The 25,030-nt window shown below is 44.9% G+C and overlaps 1 protein-coding gene across 2 annotated transcripts in view; it reads left to right on the top strand.

The window, feature by feature from the left end:
- SNX6 (sorting nexin 6) overlaps positions 1–25,030 on the top strand; it is a 67,465-nt gene that overhangs the window by 40,823 nt on the left and 1,612 nt on the right. For both annotated transcript variants that reach the window (XM_056545814.1, XM_056545815.1), the window contains exons 5-13: positions 1,245–1,366; positions 4,206–4,329; positions 6,435–6,530; positions 6,640–6,745; positions 6,936–7,011; positions 7,365–7,404; positions 8,467–8,553; positions 11,938–12,097; positions 22,178–22,263. In XM_056545814.1, the coding sequence (XP_056401789.1) occupies positions 1,245–1,366; positions 4,206–4,329; positions 6,435–6,530; positions 6,640–6,745; positions 6,936–7,011; positions 7,365–7,404; positions 8,467–8,553; positions 11,938–12,097; positions 22,178–22,263 (897 nt within the window). The remainder of the gene's footprint in view (positions 1–1,244; positions 1,367–4,205; positions 4,330–6,434; positions 6,531–6,639; positions 6,746–6,935; positions 7,012–7,364; positions 7,405–8,466; positions 8,554–11,937; positions 12,098–22,177; positions 22,264–25,030) is intronic.

Here is a 25,030-nt window from a genome sequence, read left to right as displayed (position 1 = left end):
TGATTAGTTCCCCAGGGAGGAGGAGGGGCGGGGGGGGGGGAAATACCGTGGAACCGTCATAACTTACAAAAATACTGTGATATGCATTTTTGGTCATACTGCCCAGCACTAATATACGGTATCTCCCATAAGTGAGTCCACCCCTCACATTATTCATTTATTTATTTATATATATATATATATATATATATATATATATATATATATATATATATATATATAATTTTTTTTTTTTTTTTTTTTTTTAACTCATCACATTATTATGAACATTTTCTTCTACCTTTTTTCATGTGACAACAGTGAAAAAATGCCCCTCTGCTACAATGTAGGGAGTACACAGCCTGGATTACAGTGTTTAATGTTGTGTCTAGGGGTCGACCGATATTGATCTTTTTTTTTAGAGCCGATAACCTGTGAACATTGATTTAAATGGAACATGGAGACCTTTTTTCTGCATGCTTCAGACCTATGTGTTTCAACAGCTCTTAATCATGGTCTGCGTAATAGTCTTGCTTCTGAGTACTAACAGGCTAACCTCCCCCACCCCATCCCTTACCCTCTGCAGCAATGCTAGCAGCACTCCTATGTCTATAGCCCAAAGACAACCTCTGGATATGATGCTGAACATGTGCACTCAGAGTTCTTTGCCATGAGGTGTCATGTTGATCTTCCAGTGACCAGTATTAGAGAGTGTGAGAGCAATAACAACAAGACACCTGCTCCCCATTCACACCTGAGACCTTGTAACACTAACAAGTCACATGACACAGAGGAGGGAAAATGGATAACTGTGCCCAGTTTGGGTATTTCCACTTAGGGGTGGATTCACTTTTGTGGCCACGGTTTAGACATTAATAGCTGTGTTGAGTTATTTTTCGGTGACACAACATTAAACACTGTTATACCGGCTGTGCACTCACTACTTTACATTGTAGTAGAGGGTCTTTTCTTCAGTGTTGTCACATGAAAAGATATACAAATTGTGAGGGATGTACTCCCCTATGTGATATACTGTATGTATGTATGCATATTTATATATACACGTGTGTGTATATACTTTAAACAGTAATACTTCTATAGTATATGCATATTATTAATGACTATCAATTCAGACTCTTATCGTGCATTTTGCCCCTCGACGTCAGATGTCAAGTCAGGAGAGAGTTTATAGAGCCCATGAGATCACCCAGTTGAGGGCAATAGCATTTTTATAACATCATTTACAAATGTTTTGTTTAAAACAGATCCCACCTGCACCTCCCAGACCGGATTTTGATGCATCAAGGGAGAAGCTGCAAAAGCTTGGAGAGGGGGAAGGTTCAATGACCAAAGAAGAGTTTACTAAAATGAAACAGGAGCTTGAAGCGTAAGTATATACAGTATTCATTGTTGTAAATAAGCTTTTATCCTAAAAGGGGTACTCCAGTTTAAAAAAATGTTTTTAAATCAACTGGTGCCAAAATGTTAAACAGATTTTTAAATTACTTCTATTTAAAATATTAATTCCTCCAGTACTAATCAGCTGCTGTATGCACCAGAGGAAGTTGTGTAGTTCTTTTCTGTCTGACAACAGTGCTCCCTGCTGAAACCTCTGTCCATGTCATGTCCAGCAAACCTCTCCAGCTCCGGACAGATCCTGGCCTGGACAGAGGAGGCAGCAGAGAGCACTGTGGTCAGACAGAAAAGAACTACTCAACTTCCTCCGGAGCATACAGCAGCTAAGTACTGGAAGGGTTAATATTTTTAAATAGAAGTCATTTACAAATCTGTTAAACTTTTTGGCACCAGTTGATTTAAAAAAAAAAAAAAAAAATTCCTCCAGAGTACCCCTTTTAACAAAGTGATCTGTAAGGCTGGTTCTTATAGGACAACTGCAGCCATAACAACGTAGGGGATAAGTGTTTGATCGCGGGGGTCCCGACTTTTGGGACCCCCCCGCGATCTCCCAAACGGGCCCTGGCATTGCCGCTCTGTGAGAGAGGCTAATGTGCGCAGCGTAGACCTCAGTGAAATTGATGGTACGCCCTCTCCCCATACAGTTCTATGGGAGAACCGGGGATGCACTAATGCTGCCTCCCCGCCTCTCCCATAGTACTACATGGAGGAAACGTGTCGGCCGCTGCGTCATGCTTCGGCTGGCACGCCTCCTGCACGGGAGAACCGCAGCAGAGCCGGGGCCCTGTGTTTCCTTTTAACCTGTGTAACAAATATGGAAAACATTATTTCAGCTCCTCCTTTTCAGTGTACCTCTTGCTGTAGTTGTAGTTTTGCAACAGCTGGAGGCACACTGGGTGGCAAACACTGCCTTAGATATTCAATTTTTATTCCTGATTACCAAGTTCTTCACTACAAACTTATGAAGAACATCAGTGACAGATGCAGTTGCTCTGGCTTGGCTTTCTATTTCCCATAGGTTGAGCTAGAGATCACATGGATGGGTCACAGATAAGATCAGTTTACTGACAGCACTTATCCTCTCTTACTGTCAGCGCTCGTCCTCTCTCTTACAGACAGCACTCGTCCTCTCTCTTACTGACAGCACTTATCCTCTCTTACTGTCAGCGCTCGTCCTCTCTCTTACAGACAGCACTCGTCCTCTCTCTTACTGACAGCACTTATCCTCTCTTACTGTCAGCGCTCGTCCTCTCTCTTACTGACAGCACTTATCCTCTCTTACTGACAGCACTTATCCTCTCTTACTGTCAGCGCTCGTCCTCTCTCTTACTGTCAGCACTCATCCTCTTACTGTCAGCGCTCGTCCTCTCTCTTACTGACAGCACTCATCCTCTTACTGTCAGCGCTCGTCCTCTCTCTTACAGACAGCACTCATCCTCTCTCTTACTGTCAGCACTCGTCCTCTCTCTTACTGACAGCACTCATCCTCTTACTGTCAGCGCTCGTCCTCTCTCTTACTGACAGCACTCATCCTCTTACTGTCAGCGCTCGTCCTCTCTCTTACAGACAGCACTCGTCCTCTCTTACTGACAGCACTCATCCTCTTACTGTCAGCGCTCGTCCTCTCTCTTACTGTCAGCGCTCGTCCTCTCTCTTACGGTCAGCGCTCGTCCTCTCTCTTACTGACAGCACTCATCCTCTTACTGTCAGCGCTCGTCCTCTCTCTTACGGTCAGCGCTCGTCCTCTCTCTTACGGTCAGCGCTCGTCCTCTCTCTTACGGTCAGCGCTCGTCCTCTCTCTTACGGTCAGCGCTCGTCCTCTCTCTTACGGTCAGCGCTCGTCCTCTCTCTTACGGTCAGCGCTCGTCCTCTCTCTCACGGTCGGAGCTCGTCCTCTCTGTTACGGTCGGCGTTCGTCCTCTCTGTTACTGTCGGCGCTCGTCCTCTCTGTTACTGTCGGCGCTCGTCCTCTCTGTTACTGTCGGCGCTCGTCCTCTCTGTTACTGTCGGCGCTCGTCCTCTCTCTTAGGCTTCTTCTACTTTGTACTATACAAAATAAAGTTATCTGTTCTAGGGATTGGTCAGGGTCTGAACATCCAGAACCTTATTGGTCATGTCTCTACGATATGTCAACTTTTCCCAAAGTGACAGTGCTCACTTAAAGGAGTATTTCCATCTTGAAAAGTAATTGCTTGGCAATGTCCAGAAGCCCCATAGAAAATTAGTAGAATGCTGGCCACAGATGCTGCTTGCCGCCTTCCATTCATTTAATGGACAGTTTTCCTCTATTCTTGAAATTTGCGGACCCTACCGATCAGCATGTTGCTGCTTACTTTATGAGTTGGCAATACTCTTTTGAGGGATTACTGTCCTTTTGATGCTTCTGTTGCAATGTTGAACTCCTGACCACTTGCTGTGCAAGGAACTTCTTCATCCTTTTATTTATTTATATATATATATATATATATATATATATATATATATATATATATATATATATATATTATATATGGCTGTGTTGTAATACCCTGAAAGGGTCACGAGTGATGGTCTAAAGCGAAATTCAGGGAAACAGCTGGAGATCCTGACTGTCAACCCCTCCCCACCCTCCTTTGATCAGTAAGTGGTTGCATACCATAGCAATATGCAGTCACTTTACTGAAGAGAAGAAAAAAAACAACAACTATAGCCAATGTTTTTGATAATGTTACTATATGGCAGTAGAACCTTGAAGTGTTGGGAAGGAAACACTGATTGTGTTAGATGTTTCTTTTATGTTAAGCATGTGTTTTTTTTTTGTTTGTTTGCAGAGAGTACCTGGCTATCTTCAAGAAAACAGTAGCCATGCATGAAGTGTTCCTGTGCCGAGTGGCAGCCCATCCTATTCTTAGAAAAGATTTGAATTTTCATGTCTTTCTGGAGTACAATCAGGATGTAAGTGGCTTACTTGAATCTCTCGGAACTAATGTATAAACCACGTCTGTTACTGTTTAAAAAAATAAAAACTTACATTATATCACTTAATGGATTATAGAAAACATAAATTTCATTTTAGCTTGAGGAGACACACAGCGTATGCTGCAACTTTGCTGAAGTACTATCCAAAAAGATACACCGAGAACCAAATGATAAAAAGTGTCAGTTCTTTTAGAAAGTGAGTTATAAAACAGTTTAAAAAGGGAACAGGAGCAGACAGACTACTGAGTGAGATATATAAATATCTGCATTCTACTTACCTGCCATACATTCCCTGAAGAAGCCTCTGGGCGAAACAACGTTGGGGTGGTGTCCTGTACTGGGGTAAGATATCCACACAGTTCACTTTATTTATGCTGCTGATTTGATTGTTTTGGAGGCTTGTTTGTATAGGACTGGTAGGCTGACTATCTGTTTGTACGGTGCTTCAGCCACATTTTCCTATGTGCCTCTTATGATTTAATGAACACCTTATAAACTGAACCTTTTTCTGCGGGCCTCTGTTTACACTTGGGCTAGTGTGCAATTCCCCTTTCTTGCTATGTATGCTGTTATATTTATAATTGTTTTGTGCTAGTATAATTTTTGTACAGCCACGATTCTTTTATGTATGTATACATCTTGTGGCCATCTATGCTGAGCCCTCATACATGTGATTCTTGCACTTTACTACCGTCTCTACCATGTACCCTGACACCTCAGTAGTCTGTCTGCTCCTGTTCCCTTTTTAAACTGTTTTATAACTCACTTTATGATAAGAATTGACACTATTTATAATTTGCTTCTCAGTGTATCTTTTTGGATAGTTCTTGGTTTAATCACTCACACCTTAGACCCGGTTAGAATTGTATTCTACTTGGTTTGCCCCCTCTTTTTGGTTACCAACTTTGCTGAAGTGGAAAACCCAAGGCATTTAAGCACTAAATCATTGAGATGGTGTGGTTGGTGTGGATTATGTGAATTAAATTTAAAGAAAAATGCCATGGCCCGGATCTATCTGTCGGAGACAACAAATGTCTGTTTTGCTCGGAGGAACCAATTACAGCTCAGCTTTCATTTTACCCCAGAGCTCATTAGGATATGAAAGCTAAGCTGTGATTTGGTTGCTGTGGGCAAATCAGACATATTCTGCCTTAGATAGATAAATCTGGGCCAATGGGTTAAAAAATCCACTCTTGGGGGGAATTTTGCTGTTGATCCACAACACTGTGGATTTTCACTTCTCCATTTATGGGGTAGTCCAGGGAACTGAACTTATCAGACCCTTATCCCCGATCCAAAGGCGAGAACATAAGTGTCTGATCTCTAGGGGTCCAACTGATGGAAACCCTGCGATCTCCTGTACGGGCCCTGTCTGCTTACCCGTCCTTGGCACACTCCAGCCCCCACCTCCCTGGACAAAGGCAAGTGACTGCCCTCTTAGCCAATCACCGGCTGAGGCGGAACATTGCTGCATCTGGTGATTGGCTGAACAGGCACAGAGGACGGGTAAGTAGGCAGGCCACGTACAGGAGATCGCGGGGATCCTAGTGGTTGGATCTCCGCTATCTGACACTTATCTTATATCCCGTGGATAGGGGATTGGTCTCTGATAAGTTCAGTTTCCCAGACGACCCCTTTTAAATTCAACAGAAAAAGTTTGCACTGCAGTATTTTCAACACATCCTGCAGGTTTAAAATCCACACAACTGTCTTTTGTGGATTTTTTTTCTAATCACATGGATGCATTTTTTATTAATCTTGTCTCTTTCACTGTTTCTATAAATGCTGCAGCCTAATTCCATGTGGGGAAAAGTCTGCAGCAAATGCATCACTTGTGACCATATCTTTATATGTCCCATCTTGGACATTTATGAGATATCCACTTCTGGGACCCGCACATATTTCAGGGGCACCTGGCCCCTTCTGGCCTTGCCTTGTGAGCATTGGAGATGGTCAATAAGCCAAAAACAACTGAGCTGGCTGTATTATTTTTTTTGTCCTGACCCATCCACTGATGATGTGATTGTGTTATTTGAGACGCTACACATTGAACCCAATACATATTATTTGTGTCTTTACAGTTAAGCGTTCGAGGGAAAAACAAGAAGGAAAAACTGGAAGATTTCTTCAAAAGTGTAGTGAAATCGGCTGATGGCGTCATTGTTTCTGGTACGAAGGTAAGCGCCTGTTTTTTTATTTATTTTTTTTTATTTCCGTTCTTGTTGGATTTATGTATTGTAAGCAATACTAATTACAATTTCTCCACTTTTTCAAATGTCTTTGAAGGATGTGGATGATTTCTTTGATCACGAGCGGACGTTCCTTGTCGAATATCACAACAGAGTAAAGGATGCAAGTGCAAAGTCTGATAAGATGACAAGATCCCACAAATGCAAGTCTCTTCTTTAAAACTGTACTTTGTTACTAGTACTACTATTTTGCAATTGGTCATGTTCTCCTGATGTCATTAGAATGTTTGTTTGTTTAGGCATCTTAATATGAGTGATGTTTAGTGAGTGTTCAATAGATTTGAAATTACCTTAGGTCATTAGGTTAAGTTTTCTTTCCATCTCTTCTTTTAGGTGTTGCTGACGATTATAACAGAATAGGCTCCTCCATGTATGCATTGGGAACCCAGGATAACACTGACATATGCAAGTAAGATACCTGTGTGCTTAGAGATTTTTTGGATGCCACTTCGGAGGCAATGTTTTGACCCATTTTTAGGGAGATAGATTCTCTGGTAGTATGAATCCCAACATTTCTCTCTTGCCTGTCATCTTTTAGTAATTATAACGTACATATGTCTGCAGCCGGAAGTTTATAACCACATTGGTTGTAAAATACAAGAAGGTTTAGTAGACTAGAGTAAAGGACAATCCTGCTTTCTATACTAGTCCTGGTAAAAGTGCTGAAATAGAAGCTACAGGGTAAAAACTTATGTTTTTTATTTTTACATAAACCCAGCAAAGTTGTTAGTATACTCCTAATTCTTTTTCTCTCTCTTACAGATTTTTCCTGAGAGTGTCTGAATTGTTCGACAAGACCCGTGTATGTATCTAGGTTATCACTTTTGCTGTGGCCATAATTCCCTCAATATTAAACATGACCATAGCTGATTGGTGTCAGGCTGACCATGAAATACCTTGTGGCTGTGAAGAAAATATTTGATTCTTGGTTCGAGATGCAAAATCCGGGATGCAAAAGCCCCTTATCGCTTTCTTGCTACTTGAACCATGGCCAGGAATGGGGACAGGCTCCCTTATTGCTTAATGGTCTGCTACAGCCTAAATAAATTTATCCAGTGCCCGGCTGTTTCCAGCATTGCCATGGACTTCGAATGAGCAGTGGTCAAGCATACACACTGCCAATCCATTCTGACTCCTTGCGTCACTCATACGTTGGGAGGGGGGGGGGGGGTGAATTTGGGTTCATTATGAATGAAGATACTCTATTCTCTTTTGGTCAATGAATCTTTTCTTCTCCCATCTATTAACCCATTTGCTTTCACTTATAAAGTGCAACAGTTGGGCTGTACAAACCTAGCCATACCTGTGTTGATAATATAGGGTGCTGTAAATTTACAAACAATTGTTGAGGAAGCAGGGCCCGGGGTCTGCTATGCTTAGGGCCCGGGGTCTGCCATGGTCAGGGCCTGCAATGCCTCTTTCTACTAATGTCATGCTGTTAATTGACAGACTGTGCATTTACAGAACTACACAGGACCAACTTGAGCAGGTAAACCCTGTGTGTCAGTCAACAGTGTGATTTTGCCAGAGAGGCGCAGCAGGCCCGGAGCATAGTGAACCCTGAGCCCTGCCTCTCCAACTCCTGGAGGAATTACGTATCCATTTATTGTGCCTATACAGCAACATACATTATCACAGGTATGGCCAGAATAGGCTTGTGAAGCCCCACTGTATTGTGTGAGCAGCTTTTTAAGCCTATGCTAGATGACAGATGCACAAAAACCCTTCCCTAATATAATGATGTTAAATCTTTAAGGGTGCATGTCCAACTTTTAACAACCTATGTAGTAGGTCTCGCATTCTGTGCTGATAAATTTGATATATTTCATAGCATATTTTATCACCTCTTTTGTCTTTTCTATAGAAAATTGAGGCTCGGATATCAGCTGATGAAGATCTGAAGCTTTCCGATCTTTTGAAATATTATTTAAGGGAATCACAAGCTGCTAAGGTAAACATTTGTTCAAGACTTATTTCACATGAATAAAATAAATCTGTAGACTTTATAGGAAAAAAAAATCTTTTACAGCTGCACATTTTTGACATGTGGTGCAATAGCCAGTTTTGGAGCCATAAGCCGTACCCTTGCCCTTGTGTGAAGCGCTGCGCCAGAGTCTTTTCCAAGCCACTATGGGGTCCTGCTCTGAAGTTTTCATTGATTTTAATAGAGGCATCTGCAAAAAAAGTGTCAGTCAAAGACAGGAACACAGAAGTAATGTTTAATCAGACATTCTATTGTTTTTATTTTTCAGCAAACAAAACAAAGCCTTTACATTCAGGCACAAAATACTAAATTATTCCCGCTTGTCCAAGCACTAACTAACACAAATTGTTCCTATCTATACAGATGACTTTCTACCAGCCACCCAACAAAATAGTCATCAGATGTTACTCACATACATCAAAATATCCCCTTTAGGCTTCAGAGCTCAGGATTCCAACTCCCATCAGAGGTACAGGTTCCTCACAGCCCAGCAACCTGCTCTCTATAGCACATCTGCTGTCTTAGCCAAACTGAAAACCTGGATTGGCCAGATAGACAATGATAGGCCCCACTACCAACCTACCTATCATTCCATAAAAATTCAGGCCTGAAAATGGACTTTGCCAAAGGTCCCTTAGCAGCTATGGAAAATCCTAAGGATTTTACACTATTCAACATTTCTCACATTTTACTCAGCTTTCCTTGAATGAGATATGAACATCCTTGAGTCTCATAGACCTAGGGGAGGAATGTTTCATCAATCCCTGACCCCAATTCCTGTCTCTTCCACTTATGGAGCAGCAGTGCACGTGCATGACAGAGATTGGGTATGGCTATCTCTTTAGTGAATTAATGTATGATGTACCCAGTGGATAGGACTTTCTCTCAGAAGGTGCCTTCTGGATTAATCTGATCCTCTATTTCTTTTCAACTAGATAAAGGAGCTGTCTGCCTTTGGTCTTGTGCTGTATATTTCAGTGACTTTCTAATGTGGTTATATGTGGCACACCATCCAGGCCGCCATGTAAACAAGCCAGCTGGGAGGATGGAAGCTGGTATTTAGCAGGGGAATATAGTTTAAAAAAAAATGATAAATAGCCACATGTGCGAAATTAACTCAGAAGACCCCTTTAACTCACAAGGATTAGAATTAAAGGGGAATTCCAGGAATCAAAAAACAGGCCTTTTTTCTTTCAAAGACAGCTCCCTCCTTGTCTCCACTTTGGGTGTGGTATTACAACTTGGCTCCATTCACTTCAATGGAACTGAGCTGCAGATCCACACCTAAACTGGAGACAGACAGGGAGAGGACTTTGAAAGAAAAAAGGCCCGTTGTTTGATTCCTGGAATACCCTGTAACGCCAGACACGCCGGCCGTGAGCGCTCTTTGCTCATGTCCTCACTGCCGGTGGGGCTGGGATTTGCATCGCAGGACGCGCCCGCATACGAATCCCATCACAGCCCACCTCCCTCATCTTCCGCCTCTCCGCCACCTAGGGCGCACGCGCCGGAGCTCTTATTCTTAAAGGGCCAGTGCTCAATTAATCAAGTGTCTACATCTGTCCCCTGTCCTTAAATATCAGCTCCTCCCTTAGTTCCCTGCCAGATCTTTGGTTACCTTATGCCATAGTGAAAGTCTGTGTCCCTGTTACAGTGTACCTGTTCCTTGCTACCTCACCTCCCCTGCACCTGTGTACCTGCCTTGACCTACTGCCATCTTGCCACGTCCTGCCAGTCTCCTTCTGTGCCACCTCCCAGCTACCTGTGTGGATGAGTCGGGCCAGGGGTAGCGACCATCCACCCCATCTCTCTACTTTGCCTCTTGCCGTTTTCACTTAATGCAGCAGGAAAAAAACCCGTAGATGCAATGAGAATTTGTGCCTATATTGTGCCAGTCCGGAGCACTTTCTCAAAGACTATTCTATATGTCCTCCACGTCCGGGAGAACGCTATCAACTTGAACAAGTAGGAGTGGCTTTCCTAAATGTTAATATTACCTCTACTCGCTTGCCCACCCCGGTTCAAGTATTTTACTCTACCAAGACGTCTTTCATCGCTTCTGCTCTTTTGGACTCCGGTTCCGCTGGTAACTTCATTGGTGCCTCCTAGGTCCATAAACACCGTCTTCCAGTGTCTCGTCTTGCCAAGCCCTTCTACATCTCTTCTGTTAATGGACAAAATCTGAACTGTAAGGTGCAATTTCGCACGGAACCCCTTGTCTTGCAAGTAGGAAATTTGCATAAAGAAACAATTGAGTTCTATGTGCTACCTCACTGTACTTCGGCGCTTCTTTTTGGTCTTCCTTGGCTTCAACATCATTCTCCACAACTCTACTGGAAAACTGGTGAAATCACTTGTTGGGGACAATTTTGCAAAGATCATTGCCTTGTTCTCCCTGTAATATCTTTTGTGCCTGTTAAATTCAGACATAAAGTCTTGAATTTTGGACATTCTTCCTTGCCAGTTGGTCACCTTAGAAGATGGAAGACTCCACGACAGAAGCCTGCAAGTTCCTTACAGCCTTTACCCATTCCAGAAACCCCCTGGACTCATGTAGTGGGGAACTCTAATGAAGAGGGGAAGATCAAAGGGGGGGGGGGGGGGTGCGCTCTCTGCTCATGTCCCCGCTGCCGGCGGGGCTGGGATTCGCATCGCAGGACGCGCTCACATGCGAATCCCAGCCCATCACTCACGTCCCTCATCTTCAGCCTCTCTGTGTCCTTGCAGCCCCGGCGCGCGTGCCCCCGCCTCCTAGGGCACGCGCGTTGGAGCTCTTACTCTTAAGAGGCCAGTGGTCAATTAATCAAGTGTCTACACCTGTCTCCTGTCCTTAAATATCAGCTCCTCCCTTGGTTCCCTGACTGATCTTTGGTTACCTAATGCCATAGTGAAAGTCTGTGTCCCTGTTCCTTGCTACCTTACCTCCCCTGCACCTGTGTACCTGCCCTGACCTACTGCCATCTTGCCACGTCCTGCCGCTTTGCGGCGGGCTCTGGTGAAAACCAGCGGCACCTAAGACTCTGCTCCCTGGCACGGCTTACATCACCATTCACACAGGCCCAGAGGATCCACCACCTTCCATGTCCCGTTACATACCCCTTTAAGGGAACTTTTTATATAGTCCGTTTTTTCACCATTGTTCTGACTCGTAGCAGAGTATAGTTTTTATAATATTCCATTTGTATCCTTCTTGGTCCCCCATTCACCTTTCCTGTATTAGTTGGAAAGTATGTACTAATCATTAACAACCTTTTATCTTTTACATATGTTTTAAGTGGTTAAAATATTTAAGTGAATAAAATATTGTCACTTCTATTGAACATTTTCAGATATTTTGTGTTTACCTTCCAGGATCTCTTGTACAGAAGATCCCGCTCTTTGGTAGATTATGAAAATGCCAACAAAGCACTAGATAAAGCAAGAGCTAAAAACAAGGATGTGCTGTCGGCTGAGACCACTCAGCAATTGTGCTGCCAGAAGTTTGAGAAGATCTCTGAGTCTGCTAAACAAGGTACAGTGAAAGATTTATGGATCTGTCTGTAATTGATCAGTGTTTAACTGACCTATGCAGTCACTGTGCCTTCCAGAAATCCACATCAGGGCTGAAGATAAAAAAAATAAAAAATAGAAAAAAAATTATATATAGGGGGGGGGGGGGGGCTGCTGTCTAAAGGGGGGCCCTTAAAAGCAATGGACTGCAGTCTGCACATACACATGTGTATAGGAGTGCTATATTATAAAAAAAAAAGTAAAAAAGAAAAAAAATGTAACTTTACTGCTCCCCAATAAAAATTAGCTCCCCCTTTTCCTATTGCTATACAAAAAAAGTAAAATAATTTTTTCTTTTACATATTTGATACTACCGCATGGCTTACTGTCTATTAAAATATTAGTAAATCATTAACATATTTTTTAATGGTTCAGACAGTTACCCATGCGGCAGTATCAAAATTACGCTGGTTTCTGTACAGGATCATTAATAATGACTGCAACCTGCGTAAACGTAAAAAATTTATCATGGCGCAAAAAATGAGCCCATATACGGAAAAATGAGAAAGTTATAGGTGGTCAAAATAGGGCAATTTCAAACATACTAATTTTGTTTGAGATTTTTTTTTAAGTGGTACAATTATAGAAAAGCATAGAAACATGGGTATCATTTTAATCGTATTGACCCACAGAATAAAGAAAACATGTCATTTTTACCGGAAAGTGTACAGCGTGAACAAAACCTTCAAAAATTTGCTAAATTTCGGTTTTCTTTACAATTTTCACACATAAAAAATATTTGTTTGGTTGCACCGTACATTTTATGGTAAAATAATTGATGTAATTACAAAGTACAATTGGTGACACAAAAACCAGGCCCTAATATGGTTCTGGGGAAGGAAATATAAGAGTTATGATTTTTAGAAGGCGAGGAGGAAAAAACGAAAATGCTAAAATAAAATGGGTCTGGTCCTTTAGGGGTTAATCGATAAAATAATCGACAACTAATCGATTATTAAAATAATCGTTCGTTTCAACTATAGAGATATATATAATATAGTAATCCAAAGAGAAACAGCACTCCCTTGAGCTCAATATCTGTGGGTGCACGCAGAACCAGAACTTGGTCAGGGGTCCCAATTCACAGAAAGTTCATATAAATCAAGCTCCTTGAGAAAGGCTGGGAGAGCCAGCAGAAACGTCGCTGTATGACATTCACATGATGGAATAAAGTTTTTTCTTTTTCACCATATTGGACCTGTGTGCTGCGGATTTATATGAACTTTATATATATATATATATATATATATATATATATATATATATATATATATATACACACACATACATATACACATAAATAAATGTGAATTCAAAGAGAAAAAAATAATATATAAGAGCCTAATCTTCTATATGTAGTGCTGCTGCATCCTTTTTTAGTGTTTTTTTTTTTTTTGTGATATATATAGATATATATATATATTGACTTAAAAATGGTGGCGTGAGGTCACTCAAACATTGTCTGCCTGCATCATGGAATAAACTACTCTTTTTGTTTGCAACTGGACTGTGTGCTGCACTTTTATGCCATGTCCATGAGAGGCAGCAACATTGCCTCTAGTCATTACATGATGGCCATTGAGCAATATGGACTCCAAAGGATTGGGGCTAAATTTTAAATCCCAGACTCCAATGGATCGGGGATAAGTTTTAGATCCCATAGAGGTACATGGAGGGGGTGTGTCTGCCTCAGCTTCCTGCGGGGGTCAGCACGCCTTCTTCCTGGGAACTTCTGGATTGCTGTGCAGGAGATTGTGGGGTCCCAGCAGTCTGACCCCCATGACCTAAAACATACCCTATCCTTTGAACAGGGGATACGTTTTATTGCACTGGAGTATTCCTTTAAGGTTTTAAAACAAAGACATGCAGTTATAAACCACTTCTGCCTTTCCATCAAGATCCCTGGTTGTCTTACTCCTCCTGCCAGATTTCTGGTAGCTTTAGATCTACACTATACGTTAACAGTGGTGCTGGTTTAGTGTATAGGATGATATGGCGGACGTTAACACGATTTAGATTAATGGTTTTTAATGGATATATAATAAATGATTACAGTGTACCTGTTGGCAAAAACATTTTATGTAATGTAGATAATAACATTATATGTAATGTACATTGAACAAAAAATATGTAGATTTTTGGGTAAAAAAAAATGCGCACCGGAAGCGTGTCACAGAGCCTTACTGCACAGAGCCCTGCTTGCCCTCAGTGTACAGAGCCCCTGCTTGTCCTCAGTGCACAGAGCCCCTGCTTGTCTTCGGTGTACAGAGCCCTGCTTGTCTTCGGTGTACAGAGCCCCGCTTGTCCTCGGTGCACAGAGCCCCGCTTGTCCTCGGTGTACAGAGCCCTGCTTGTCCTCGGTGTACAGAGCCCCGCTTGTCCTCGGTGTACAGAGCCCCGCTTGTCCTCGGTGTACAGAGCCCCGCTTGTCCTCTGTGTACAGAGCCCCGCTTGTCCTCTGTGTACAGAGCCCCTCTTGTCCTCTGTGTACAGAGCCCCGCTTGTCCTCTGTGTACAGAGCCCCGCTTGTCCTCGGTGTACAGAGCCCCGCTTGTCCTCGGTGTACAGAGCCCCGCTTGTCCTCGGTGTACAGAGCCCCGCTTGTCCTCGGTGTACAGAGCCCCGCTTGTCCTCGGTGTACAGAGCCCCGCTTGTCCTCGGTGTACAGAGCCCCGCTTGTCCTCGGTGTACAGAGCCCCGCTTGTCCTCGGTGTACAGAGCCCCGCTTGTCCTCGGTGTACAGAGCCCCGCTTGTCCTCGGTGTACAGAGCCCCGCTTGTCCTCGGTGTACAGAGCCCGGCTTGTCCTCGGTGTACAGAGCCCGGCTTGTCCTCGGTGTACAGAGCCCGGCTTGTCCTCGGTGTACAGAGCCCCGCTTGTCCTCGGTGTACAGAGCCCCGCTTGTCCTCGCCCCCCAGAGCCCCTATTTAATAGTTCTGTGTACTCACTTCCCCCTTGTAGAGAGAGACCAACATCCGTTTTGTGGTTTTTAAGATGATTTCTTGCTTTTAAAATTGCTCACTCATTTCCTAAGCTCAGTGCAAAGTCGTATGACTCATAAACATGTGGGAAATGTGTTTTTTTTATACTTGAGTAATTATTTTGTTTATCCTAAAAGCTTTTCTAGTGCTTTTTTACATTTTTTCTAGCAAACATATGTACAGTAGAATCTCCCAATAGCGGACACTCATGGAGAATAAAAAAGTGTCCACTACTGGGAGATGTCCACTATTGGGGAAAAAAGGCTTAAACATCTTTCCAAATTATGAAATACTGTTCTGTACTCACCACAGAGTGTAATTACCTACAAAACACGAAAAAAGCTAAATATAAATAAATAATATTGCACTGTAATAAGGCTTTTAAAAAATCTCAACAATATAATTAGGAAAAGTAATTCCTAATCATTCATGCCAAATCATTCCCCCGTCGGGATGATTTGGCACAGGGGGCTGGAGGGTTGATTTGGCCCAAGGGGTGTGCTGGGGATGCTACAGGGTGGTCCAGCAGGGGCCAGGACACCCTGGGAACCCGAGCCACTTACTGGAGTATTGGCTGTACCCTTTGACGGCAGTTCTGTGCACAAGGTAGGGCGGCACATAAGCCTGGTTGTCCCCTATTGGGAGTGTTTTGTCCCCTATTGGGTGTGTCAACGACTGCTATTGGGAATGTCCCCTATTCGGAGGCTGAAAATACATTAAGTCCTATTGGACTCTGCCGGGGAATTAAAAACTGTCCACTATTGGGAGGTGTCTCCTAACGGGAGGTGTCCACTAAGGGAGATTTCACTGTACATACTGTAGATGTCCACTTCAGACATGTTCCTAGCTGCTTTCAGTAGAGGGCGCCCCAGCAGCATTACCACAGTTCTGTTCAGTTCCTTAGAATGTTGTTCTCCGTACCTATGAGGTACTGGGGCTAGAGTGAGGGGGACAGATACCTGTCAGGTTCTCTCCTGGTAGTTTGTCTGCAGAGGCCATGAGGTTGTCAAGTCCCCCATTGAACATAATGGGAGATTTTTAATTTCTCTGTCTGCTCCATTGGGGGGACACAGAGACCATGGGTATATCTAGCTGCCACTAGGAGGCTGAACTAGGCATACAAAAAGAAGTCGGCCCCTCCTGGCAGGATATACCCCCGCCTACTGAGCTAATCAGTTTTAGCTTAGTGTCAGTAGGAGGCAGACATGGTCTTTTTTATTTTTTTAGCTAGGGCCTGTAATTAGGTTCTTCTTTCCTTTTCTTTTCTGGTTTTTAGGTGGGGATCAGGACCATGGCGCTACCTGTTCTCCCATATGCGGCTAAGGTGCACAGGGCATAGGTGTATGCTCCGTTAACCCCTTCCTGCCAACGGCCAGCGCTTGGGGTTGCACCTTGGGTCCGGGTTCCCCTATCTTCCCTGCTCGTCCCGCTGTCTCAGCCTGATATGATGCAGGTGAACATAGCTGGCTGAAGACATCTTAGGTGAGTATGGCTGCATGCAGGGTGAGTATATTCCTCTACCCTCCAATCCCCCCACCTCCCTCCTTACCTCATTTTCCCTTTGGGAGACTTTTTCACTTTTTCAGTCTTTATTAAGGGCTGGGGATGGTGATCTGGCAGGGCTCACTATCTGCACGCTCGGGGATCGCGGGGCAGCTTCCCTCCCCCTCCCCTTCTCACTCCCTGCCACTGCTTACTTCCTGGCTACAGCAGCCTGTGATTTTTCTTTTCTTCTGTGCGCTAACCGTAGCCCGTCAGCAGGGATGTGGTCGCGCGGCCGGCCATATTTTTATTTTCACTTTCTCCCGCTCCTTGGACAGTGCGCACCGCAGAGGGGAGATTACTTGTAGCCGCGGCTGCGGCCTGGTCCGGGCCTTCCTGTATTCGGGCGCGCTGGCGGGGATCCCGCCCTCCTCCTGCTACCAGCCTGTGGGGGTTCATCTGCTGTACTGTCTGGGAGGAGATTCGGATCTGTGCAGCTCACACCTCCCCTTCCATCCTCTGCTCTTCGGACCATCTGACTTCAGCTGCTGCCTGCCTCTTCAGCTCTGGTCTCAGGACAGCTACAGCCTGCTTTTCAGCTCCATCTGCGGGACACAGGACCTGGGTGAGATTGCTCCATTTTATTGCTGTCTCCCTGTTTACTAGCTCCTTTGTCCGACCCCAGACCCGAACCTCCTCCAAGACAGGCAGCCGCAGCCCTAGTCACCTACTACTCGTGTGGGCTGTAAGACCAAAATGTATGGTGGTTCCACTGAATCCGCCTGCTACACCACACGCAGCATTCCTTCTGTACCTGCTTCTCAGGATGCCCCCCTGGAACGTGCGTTATCCGACCCCCCCCCCCCCTACAGAGTGGGTTTCCTCCCTTTCCCAGTTGATCTCCGATCTGGCTAGGGTCTCCAGCCTTCCCTGCACTTTACCCCCAGGGTTTCCTGCTCAGTTTCTCCTTACCCCCACTTCCAGCTCTCACAAGCCCCCAAAGTGTTTTCTTCAGGCTCTTCCCTGAGCCACGCAATCGGGATAGACACTCTTCCCGTAGATCTCAGTCCTCTACCCCAGCTCACCAACAGCGCCCCCGCTCTAGGGGCCGCTCCCCCGGTGATCATCCCAGGTCTCCAACTCACCGTTCCAGATCCAATACGCCGCAGTCTAAGGCAACCTCCGCATGCTCCCACTCTCCAGGGGAATTAGCGGATGACGTGTCTGACACCACCTCGGATGAAGAGGAACACTCTGCCGTGTCTGATATGGTGGACAGTTTGATGTTTCATCTAGATCCGGAAGTTTCTTTTCGCCGCTCTCGTTGTTCCCCCAAGGCTTTCAGCTCTCATGCTGAATTAGACGCGGCATGGAAGCATCCAGATAAACGGTTTCAAGGGACCAAGAAGATCCATGCTCCGTTTCCCTTCCCTCAGGATCTGATTTCCAAGTGGACGACGCCTCCGGCAGTTGATCCTCTGGTTTTGTGTCTGTCCACTGCCTCTGACCTTTTGATCATAGCTCTGTTCCGGTCCCAAAACTTCGAGAGCCTTAATTTCACTGTGCAGACTCTGTCCGCCTTCGGTTGAGTGATCAACCGAGAAAAGTCCCACCTTTCTCCCACTCAGTCCCTTGTCTTTCTGGGTCTCCTTTTCGACATTGCGGCTGCCGTGTTCGTCTTCCTCAGGACAAGCGGCCCTTCCTTTCGGAGGGTGTCCGTCAGCTACGGCGCCCCTCTCCTGTTCCGATTAGCTTCTGCATGGAGGTGCTGGGCTGGATGGTGGTGGCCATGGAGGCGGTTCCTTTTGCCTTGTTCCGCTGTCTCCCTCTCCAGCTGGCCATCTTGGCCTGATGGGACAAGTTGCAGTCCACTCTGGATTGCTGGATTCTTCTGCCCCCTTCAGTTCGTCATTCTCTTCTGTGGTGGCTCCACTCTCCCCTCCTTCTCTGGGGGCTGTCGTTTCTTCCCCTCCACTGGCAGGTCATCACGACCGATGCGAGTTTCCTCGGTTGAGGAGGTGTGTTTAGGGACCTGACGGTCCAGGGTCGCTGGTCATTTCAGGAGACTCTCCTCCCCATCAGTCTTCTGGAGATCCATGCCATTTTTCGTCCTGTTCGAGTCCAATCGGACAACGCCACGGCGGTGGCTTACATCAATCGCCAGGGTGGCACGAGCAGCCGCTCAGCGATGGAGGTCTCAAAGATTCTGCTCTGGGCATACTCGAGTGCCTGCTCTCTCCGCGATTCTGGGTGTGGAGAATTGGGAAGCAAACTTTCTCAGCTGCTCCTCCTCAGATCCGGGGGAGTGGTCTCTCCATCCGGAGGCGTTCGTGCAGATCTGCGCTCTGTGGGGGACAGCGGATGTGGATCTCATCGCATCTCGCCACAACACACAGGTTCCCTGCTTTGTAGCAAAGTCACGCGACCCTCTGGTGGTGGATGCGCTCGTAATTCCATGGTCGTCCTTCAGTCTTTCCTAACTCTTTTCCCCTTTGCCTCTCCTGCCCAGGGTTCTGAGGAAACTCAAGGGGGAGGGCGTTCCCGCCATTCTGGTGGCCCCAGACTGGGCCGGATGTGCGTGGTACGCCAACGTAATTTGGCTAGTCGCCGACATACCTCTGCATCTTCCTGCTCTCCTATGGTCCTCTCTGCCACCCCAATTTACTGTAGCTGCATTTGACGGTGTGGCGGTTGAAACCGTGGTTCTGATGGCTCAGCGGTTTTCTTCGCTCGTAAACCTTCCTCCGCTAGGATTTACCACCGCACTTGGCGGGTCTATTTTTAGGTGGTGTGAGGCTCAGTCTGTCTCTCCGGTTATCTTTTCCTTTCTGCGCCTCCTTGCCTTCTTGCAATCCGGTCTGGATCAGCGTTTGGCGCTCAGCTCCCTTAAACGTCAAGTTTCGGCTGTTTCTATTCTTTCAACGGCTGTTGGTTTCAAACCCTCACGTCCGTACCTTCCTACAGGGCGTGGCCCATGCGGCTCTGCCGTACCAGTCTCCCACCCCTCCTTGGGATCTCAACCTGGTGCTCGGTGCTTTGAAGGAAGCTCCGTTTGAACCTCTTCGGGACGCTTCCCTTCGCGTTCTTTCCTGGAAGATCGCCTTCCTCTTCGCCATTACCTCCATTAGAAGGGTCTCTGAACAAGGTCCCAGGACAAGGTTGTTTTTCATCCACCTCCCTCCTTCTTGCCCAAGGTGGTCTCCTCCTTTCACATGAACGAGGAGATCGTTCTTCCTTCCTTCTGTCCAGGTCCATCCAACGCCAAGGAGCGTTCCCTCCATTGTCTGGATGTGGTTCACGCTGTCCGGATCTATCTTTCCATCACCTCCTCTTCCCGGCAGGGTGAAGCTTTCTTTGTGATTCCGGAGGGTCTTCGCAAGGCTCTTCCGGCTTCCAAGGCGACCATTTCGCGGTGGATCAATTCCGCCAGGCTTCTTGGGCTCTACACAATAGGGCTTCGGCCTTGCAAGGCGGCCACTTGGTCATCTTTGCACACCTTCTCTAGATTCTACCAGGATATATACACACACACACACACACGTGTATATGTATATATTTATTTAAAAAAAAAAATTTGACTTCCCTACAATAGCTCCACATAGTGTCTAGTGCCCAAAACATGCAATATGCAGTACCAAGTTTTGGACACTAGGGAGAGCTGTTGTACAACTTTAAAAAATATATTTTATTTTGAGAAAACGAAAGTGAAAGTAAAGCATGCCGTCGGGCACTGCGCCGGCAGCTCCGGACAGTTAAGGGACACCGGGGGAAGGGGGACACTGGGGTCTCCTAGCAGAGCAGTGTGTGTCCCGATCCCCGTGATCGGGACACACACACCACGCTGCTTAGGATTTTTATGTGCGAAACGCTGCCATCAGCTAGTCAGATTTGACTAGCTGAAAGGAGCGATCGCTGTGAGGGGGGGGGGCGACTAAACCCCCCTAGGTTCCGAGGCAAGATGGCTGACTATCAGTGATAGCCACCATCTTACCGGGCACAGCACTGCACTTTTAGTGGCGGCCAATATAATACATGACGTACATGTACGTCATGGGTAGGGAAAACCTTCCATGACGTACATGTATGTCATAGGTCGAGAAAAGGTTAAAATTGTCCCCTTCTGACCCCTATAACTTTTTTATTTTTCCGAATATGGGGTGGTATGAGGGCTCTTTTTTTTTTTTTTCTTTTTTTTTTTTTTGTGCCGTGATCTGAAGTTTTTATCAGTACCATAATTGTTTTGATGGGATTTTTTTATGGTATAGAAAGTGACCAATATACGCAATTTTGGACTTTGGCATTTTTTTACTTTACATTTTTATAGTTTGGACATTTACGCACGCGGCTATACTGCATATGTTTATTTTTGTTTACATATATTTTTTTTATGGGAACAGGGGTGTCATTCAAACTTTTATTCAGGAAGGGGTTAATTTACATTTATTTAACTTTTTTTTTATTTATTTTTTGTAGCCACCATAGGGGACTATTACATGCAATCCTTGGATTGCATACAATGATCAGTGTAATCTGTGCTCGATTGCTCCAGCATGGATCTCAGACTTAGAGCAATGGAGCGATGATCTGACAGCGAGGAGCAAGGTAATGCGCCTCCCGTTGTCTTCTCAGCTGTTCGGGATGCCGCGATCTCACAGCTCCGCTGAACTAACTGGCAGTATTTTCTCCCGATTTTAGATGCCACGATCAACTTAAAGGGTTCATACCGGACATCAGCCCGATTGGCGATGTCCGGCATCAGCCGCGGGTCCTGGTTGCTGATAGCAACTGGGACCCAGCAGGTATGAAGCGCCCTCAGCTCCTGAGCACGCTTTACATAACTGGAGCCGGACACGAGCGTAAATATACGCTTGTGGTCGTTAAAGGGTTAAAAACTTTTAAAAAAATAAAATAAAAACAAGTTTGACATGTTGCTCAGACAAGTCAAAAGTTGTTGATCGCAGTGGGTGTCACTCTTGAAACTTTCTGCAATCGTGTGTTATAAGCTGAGAAAACGGGCAGCCGGCTGGTCGATCTGACCTTTTCTCTGCATAGAAGTCTATGCAGAGAAAAGGTCAGATTTGCCAGCCAGTAAGTGAAGCACAATGCCACCCGCTTCCTCAGCTTATATCTCATGATCACAGCGGGTCTCAGGAGTGACACCAGGTGCAATCAACAACTTATGACATGTCAGGGCAATATGTCAAAAATTGTTTGTAATGATAGTAAAACTTTTTGTGTTGCACAGCGGGATCACATGCTCTGTGGCATTTTATAGGGTGCCAGAACTGGCTTCCAGCTGAATGAGGAGTGAATACATATTGGGGGCACTCGATTAAAGTCCCTTAAAAGATGCTTATTGTTGCTCTGCAAAATTCATATGAAATCAAGAATGTGTATTAAAAAAAAATAAAAAACATAAAAAAAAGCCCAAAAGTAATATTATCTAATCTAAATATGGTTTTAGCTGGGATTCATCTTCTGATGTGTTTTTTGTTTTGTTCTTTTGTGTGTGATATTGTTGTAAACATTAGTTTAAAAAATAACTTTCACAATCTGATTTTGTATATTATTTTTTTTAGAACTCATGGACTTCAAAACAAGAAGAGTCGCTGCTTTCCGGAAAAATCTAGTAGAGCTTGCTGAGCTAGAACTTAAGCACGCCAAGGTATTCTGTGATTTATATGATTTTTCCATTTCCTTCTGTTGTGCCTTAACGCCCCAATAACCCCCCCCCCCCCCTTGCACTTCCGTAAGACCCTTATAATTGTTGCTATGGTAAAACTCTGGGAAATATGCCAAGCTACACAGCACTGAGAAGGATTCTTGTCCAGAAAAACCTTCTGCTCATTCTGGTAAGGGTGACGTATTCCCTCTGCAGGACAGTCATTCAGTTGTTTTTACTTTCTACTTGGAATTCTTTTACGTATTTAACCCCTTGCCGCAAAATGCCGTTTATAAATGGCACTACGGCAGGGTTATGATGCAAGCTCAGGAGCTGAGCTCGCATCATACCCACATGGTCCCGGCTGCTATCAGCAGCTAGGACCCGTGGCTAAACCGGACATCGCTGTTAAGGCAGATATCCGCATTAAAGGAGATATCCAGTGCTGAAAAACGTATCCCCTATCCTAAGGATAGGGGATAAGTTTCAGATTGCAGGGGGTCTGACCGCTGGGGGCCCCCGCGATCTCCTGTACAGGGCCCTGGCAGCCCGCGAGAAGGTGCGTGTTGACCAACGCACGAAGCGGCAGCTGACACGCCCCCTCCATACAACTCTATGGCAGAGCCGGAGTGCTGCCTTCGGAAATCTCCAGCTCTGCCATAGCGATGTATTGAGGGGGCGTGTCAGCCGCCGCTTCGTGCTGTGATTGACACCCACTATCTGGCCAGTGAGCCAGGGCCCCGTACAGGAGATCACGGGGGGCCCGAGCGGTCAGACCCCCTGCAATCTGAAACTTATTTCCTATCCTTAGGATAGGGGATAAATTTTTCAGCACTGGTCTACCCCTTTAACTCTTTAGACGCGGCAATCAAAGTTGATCGCTGCGTCTCAAGTGAAAGCTTCCCGGCAGCTCAGCTGTACGGTAACGGGGAGGATCCCTACCTGCCTCCTCGTTGTCCAGGCAGGAGCAGTCAAGTATTGATAACACTGATACCGATAAAACTTCAGGTCACAATGCAAAAAATGAGCCCTCATGCCGCCCCCGTACAAGGAAAACGAAAAAAAATTTATAGGGGTCAGAAGATGACAATTTTAAATGTATTCATTTTCCTGCATGTAGTTATGATTTTTCCAAGAAGTACGACAAAATCAAACCTATATAAGTAGAGAATAAAGAGAAGGTGTCGTTTTTACCGAAAAATTTACTGCGTAGAAACGGAAGTCCCCAAAAGTTACAAAATGGCGTTTTTTTCTTCAATTTTGTCGCACAATGATTTTTTTTTTTTTTTTGTTTCGCCGTCGATTTTTGGGTAAAATGACTGATGTCATTACAAAGTAGAATTGATGGCGCAAAAAATAAACCATCATATGGATTTTTAGGTGCAAAATTGAAAGGGTTATGATTTTTAAAAGGTAAAGAGGAAAAAACAAAAGTGCAAGAATGGAAAAACGCTCAGTCCTTAAGGGGTTAAAGTACATTTCTGAAGCAACCAAACAAAGCTGAAAGTATCTTTCTATTCTTCATACACGATATATTTCTTGCAGAATTTTAAGAAACTCTTTCAACTTGGTCATACAGTTCAGATAAATGTTGTCTTTAGCTGGACTCGGTGCCAATCGAATTGTCCTAATTCTCCCACAATAGATTTTTGATGGAAAGAAGGATCAGACATGTTGCATTTCAACCTGCCTGATCCTTTTAGTTCAGTGTTTTCCAAACATTATGGGGGGTGGTATTCATCAATTTTGCCTGTTGACAGTTTCTTTTTACCCTTTTTTTTCACTTTGGTTTTCGTGGACGTGCATCAAATTTATCATTTGGTGCAAGTTGTTAGTCATTTTGGCTCAAATGTTGAAATCAGCTGTTCACAGCGTCTTTTACACAGAACTTACCACCACAGAGGACGCGTATTTTACCCCTTGTGCAGCCATTTCGGAGTCCCTCCTCCAGTATATCAGCAAGCGACAGGAGTTATTTTCTTTTGTGGGGCTTATAGCCACCATGTGAAATGGATTTTATTTTCAACTTGGGTATTTTTTATTTTTTTTGTTTACTTTTAGTGCAGTGGTCTTCAACCTGCAGACCTCCAGATGTTGCAAAACTACAATTCCCAGCATGCCCGGACAGCCGCTGGCTGTCCGGGCATGCTGGGAGTTGTAGTTTTGCAACATCTGGAGGTCCGCAGGTTGGAGACCACTGCTTTAGTGCTTACCTTTCCTGAACCTGTGCGGCCATGTCCAACGGAGGGTGAAGGTTTCTCAGAGACGACTATGTCGCAGGATAGTATTGAGCAGCCCTGGAGGCGTCGCTGCTTTCACCCAAAAAAAATTTTTAATGTATTTTGACGCCTTTACATTTTCTGACATTGCTAAGTGTGTTTTCCATGTGCAAAATATCTTGGCGGGGATTTGCGCCAACAAAAAACGGGATTTGCGCCAAAGATCGATTGGCGCAAATGATGAATTACTGACTAAAGTTAAAATAACACACAGGACCGTGTGATTTTGAGAAAGTTGTAAAAATGACAGTGGAGACGATGTGCCAAACTTTGGCGCAAAAAGACACTGCGCCAAAGTATTGCGCCAAAGTTACGTGAAAAAAAAACCCCATATAAATCCTTTGATAAGTACCCCCCATGTCTCCAACTGATGCAAAACTTCAACTCCCAGCATGCCTGGACAGCCAAACACTGCTTTAGTTCTTGGGAGGATAATGCACTGGCAGAGGTGTCTGGCAACATTTAAGTTTCCCAGTATTCATTGATATCTT

Source organism: Hyla sarda, chromosome 11, assembly GCF_029499605.1.
Source record: "Hyla sarda isolate aHylSar1 chromosome 11, aHylSar1.hap1, whole genome shotgun sequence".
NCBI classification, from domain to species: domain Eukaryota; kingdom Metazoa; phylum Chordata; class Amphibia; order Anura; family Hylidae; genus Hyla; species Hyla sarda.
This window is presented reverse-complemented; position numbering and strand designations above follow the sequence as displayed.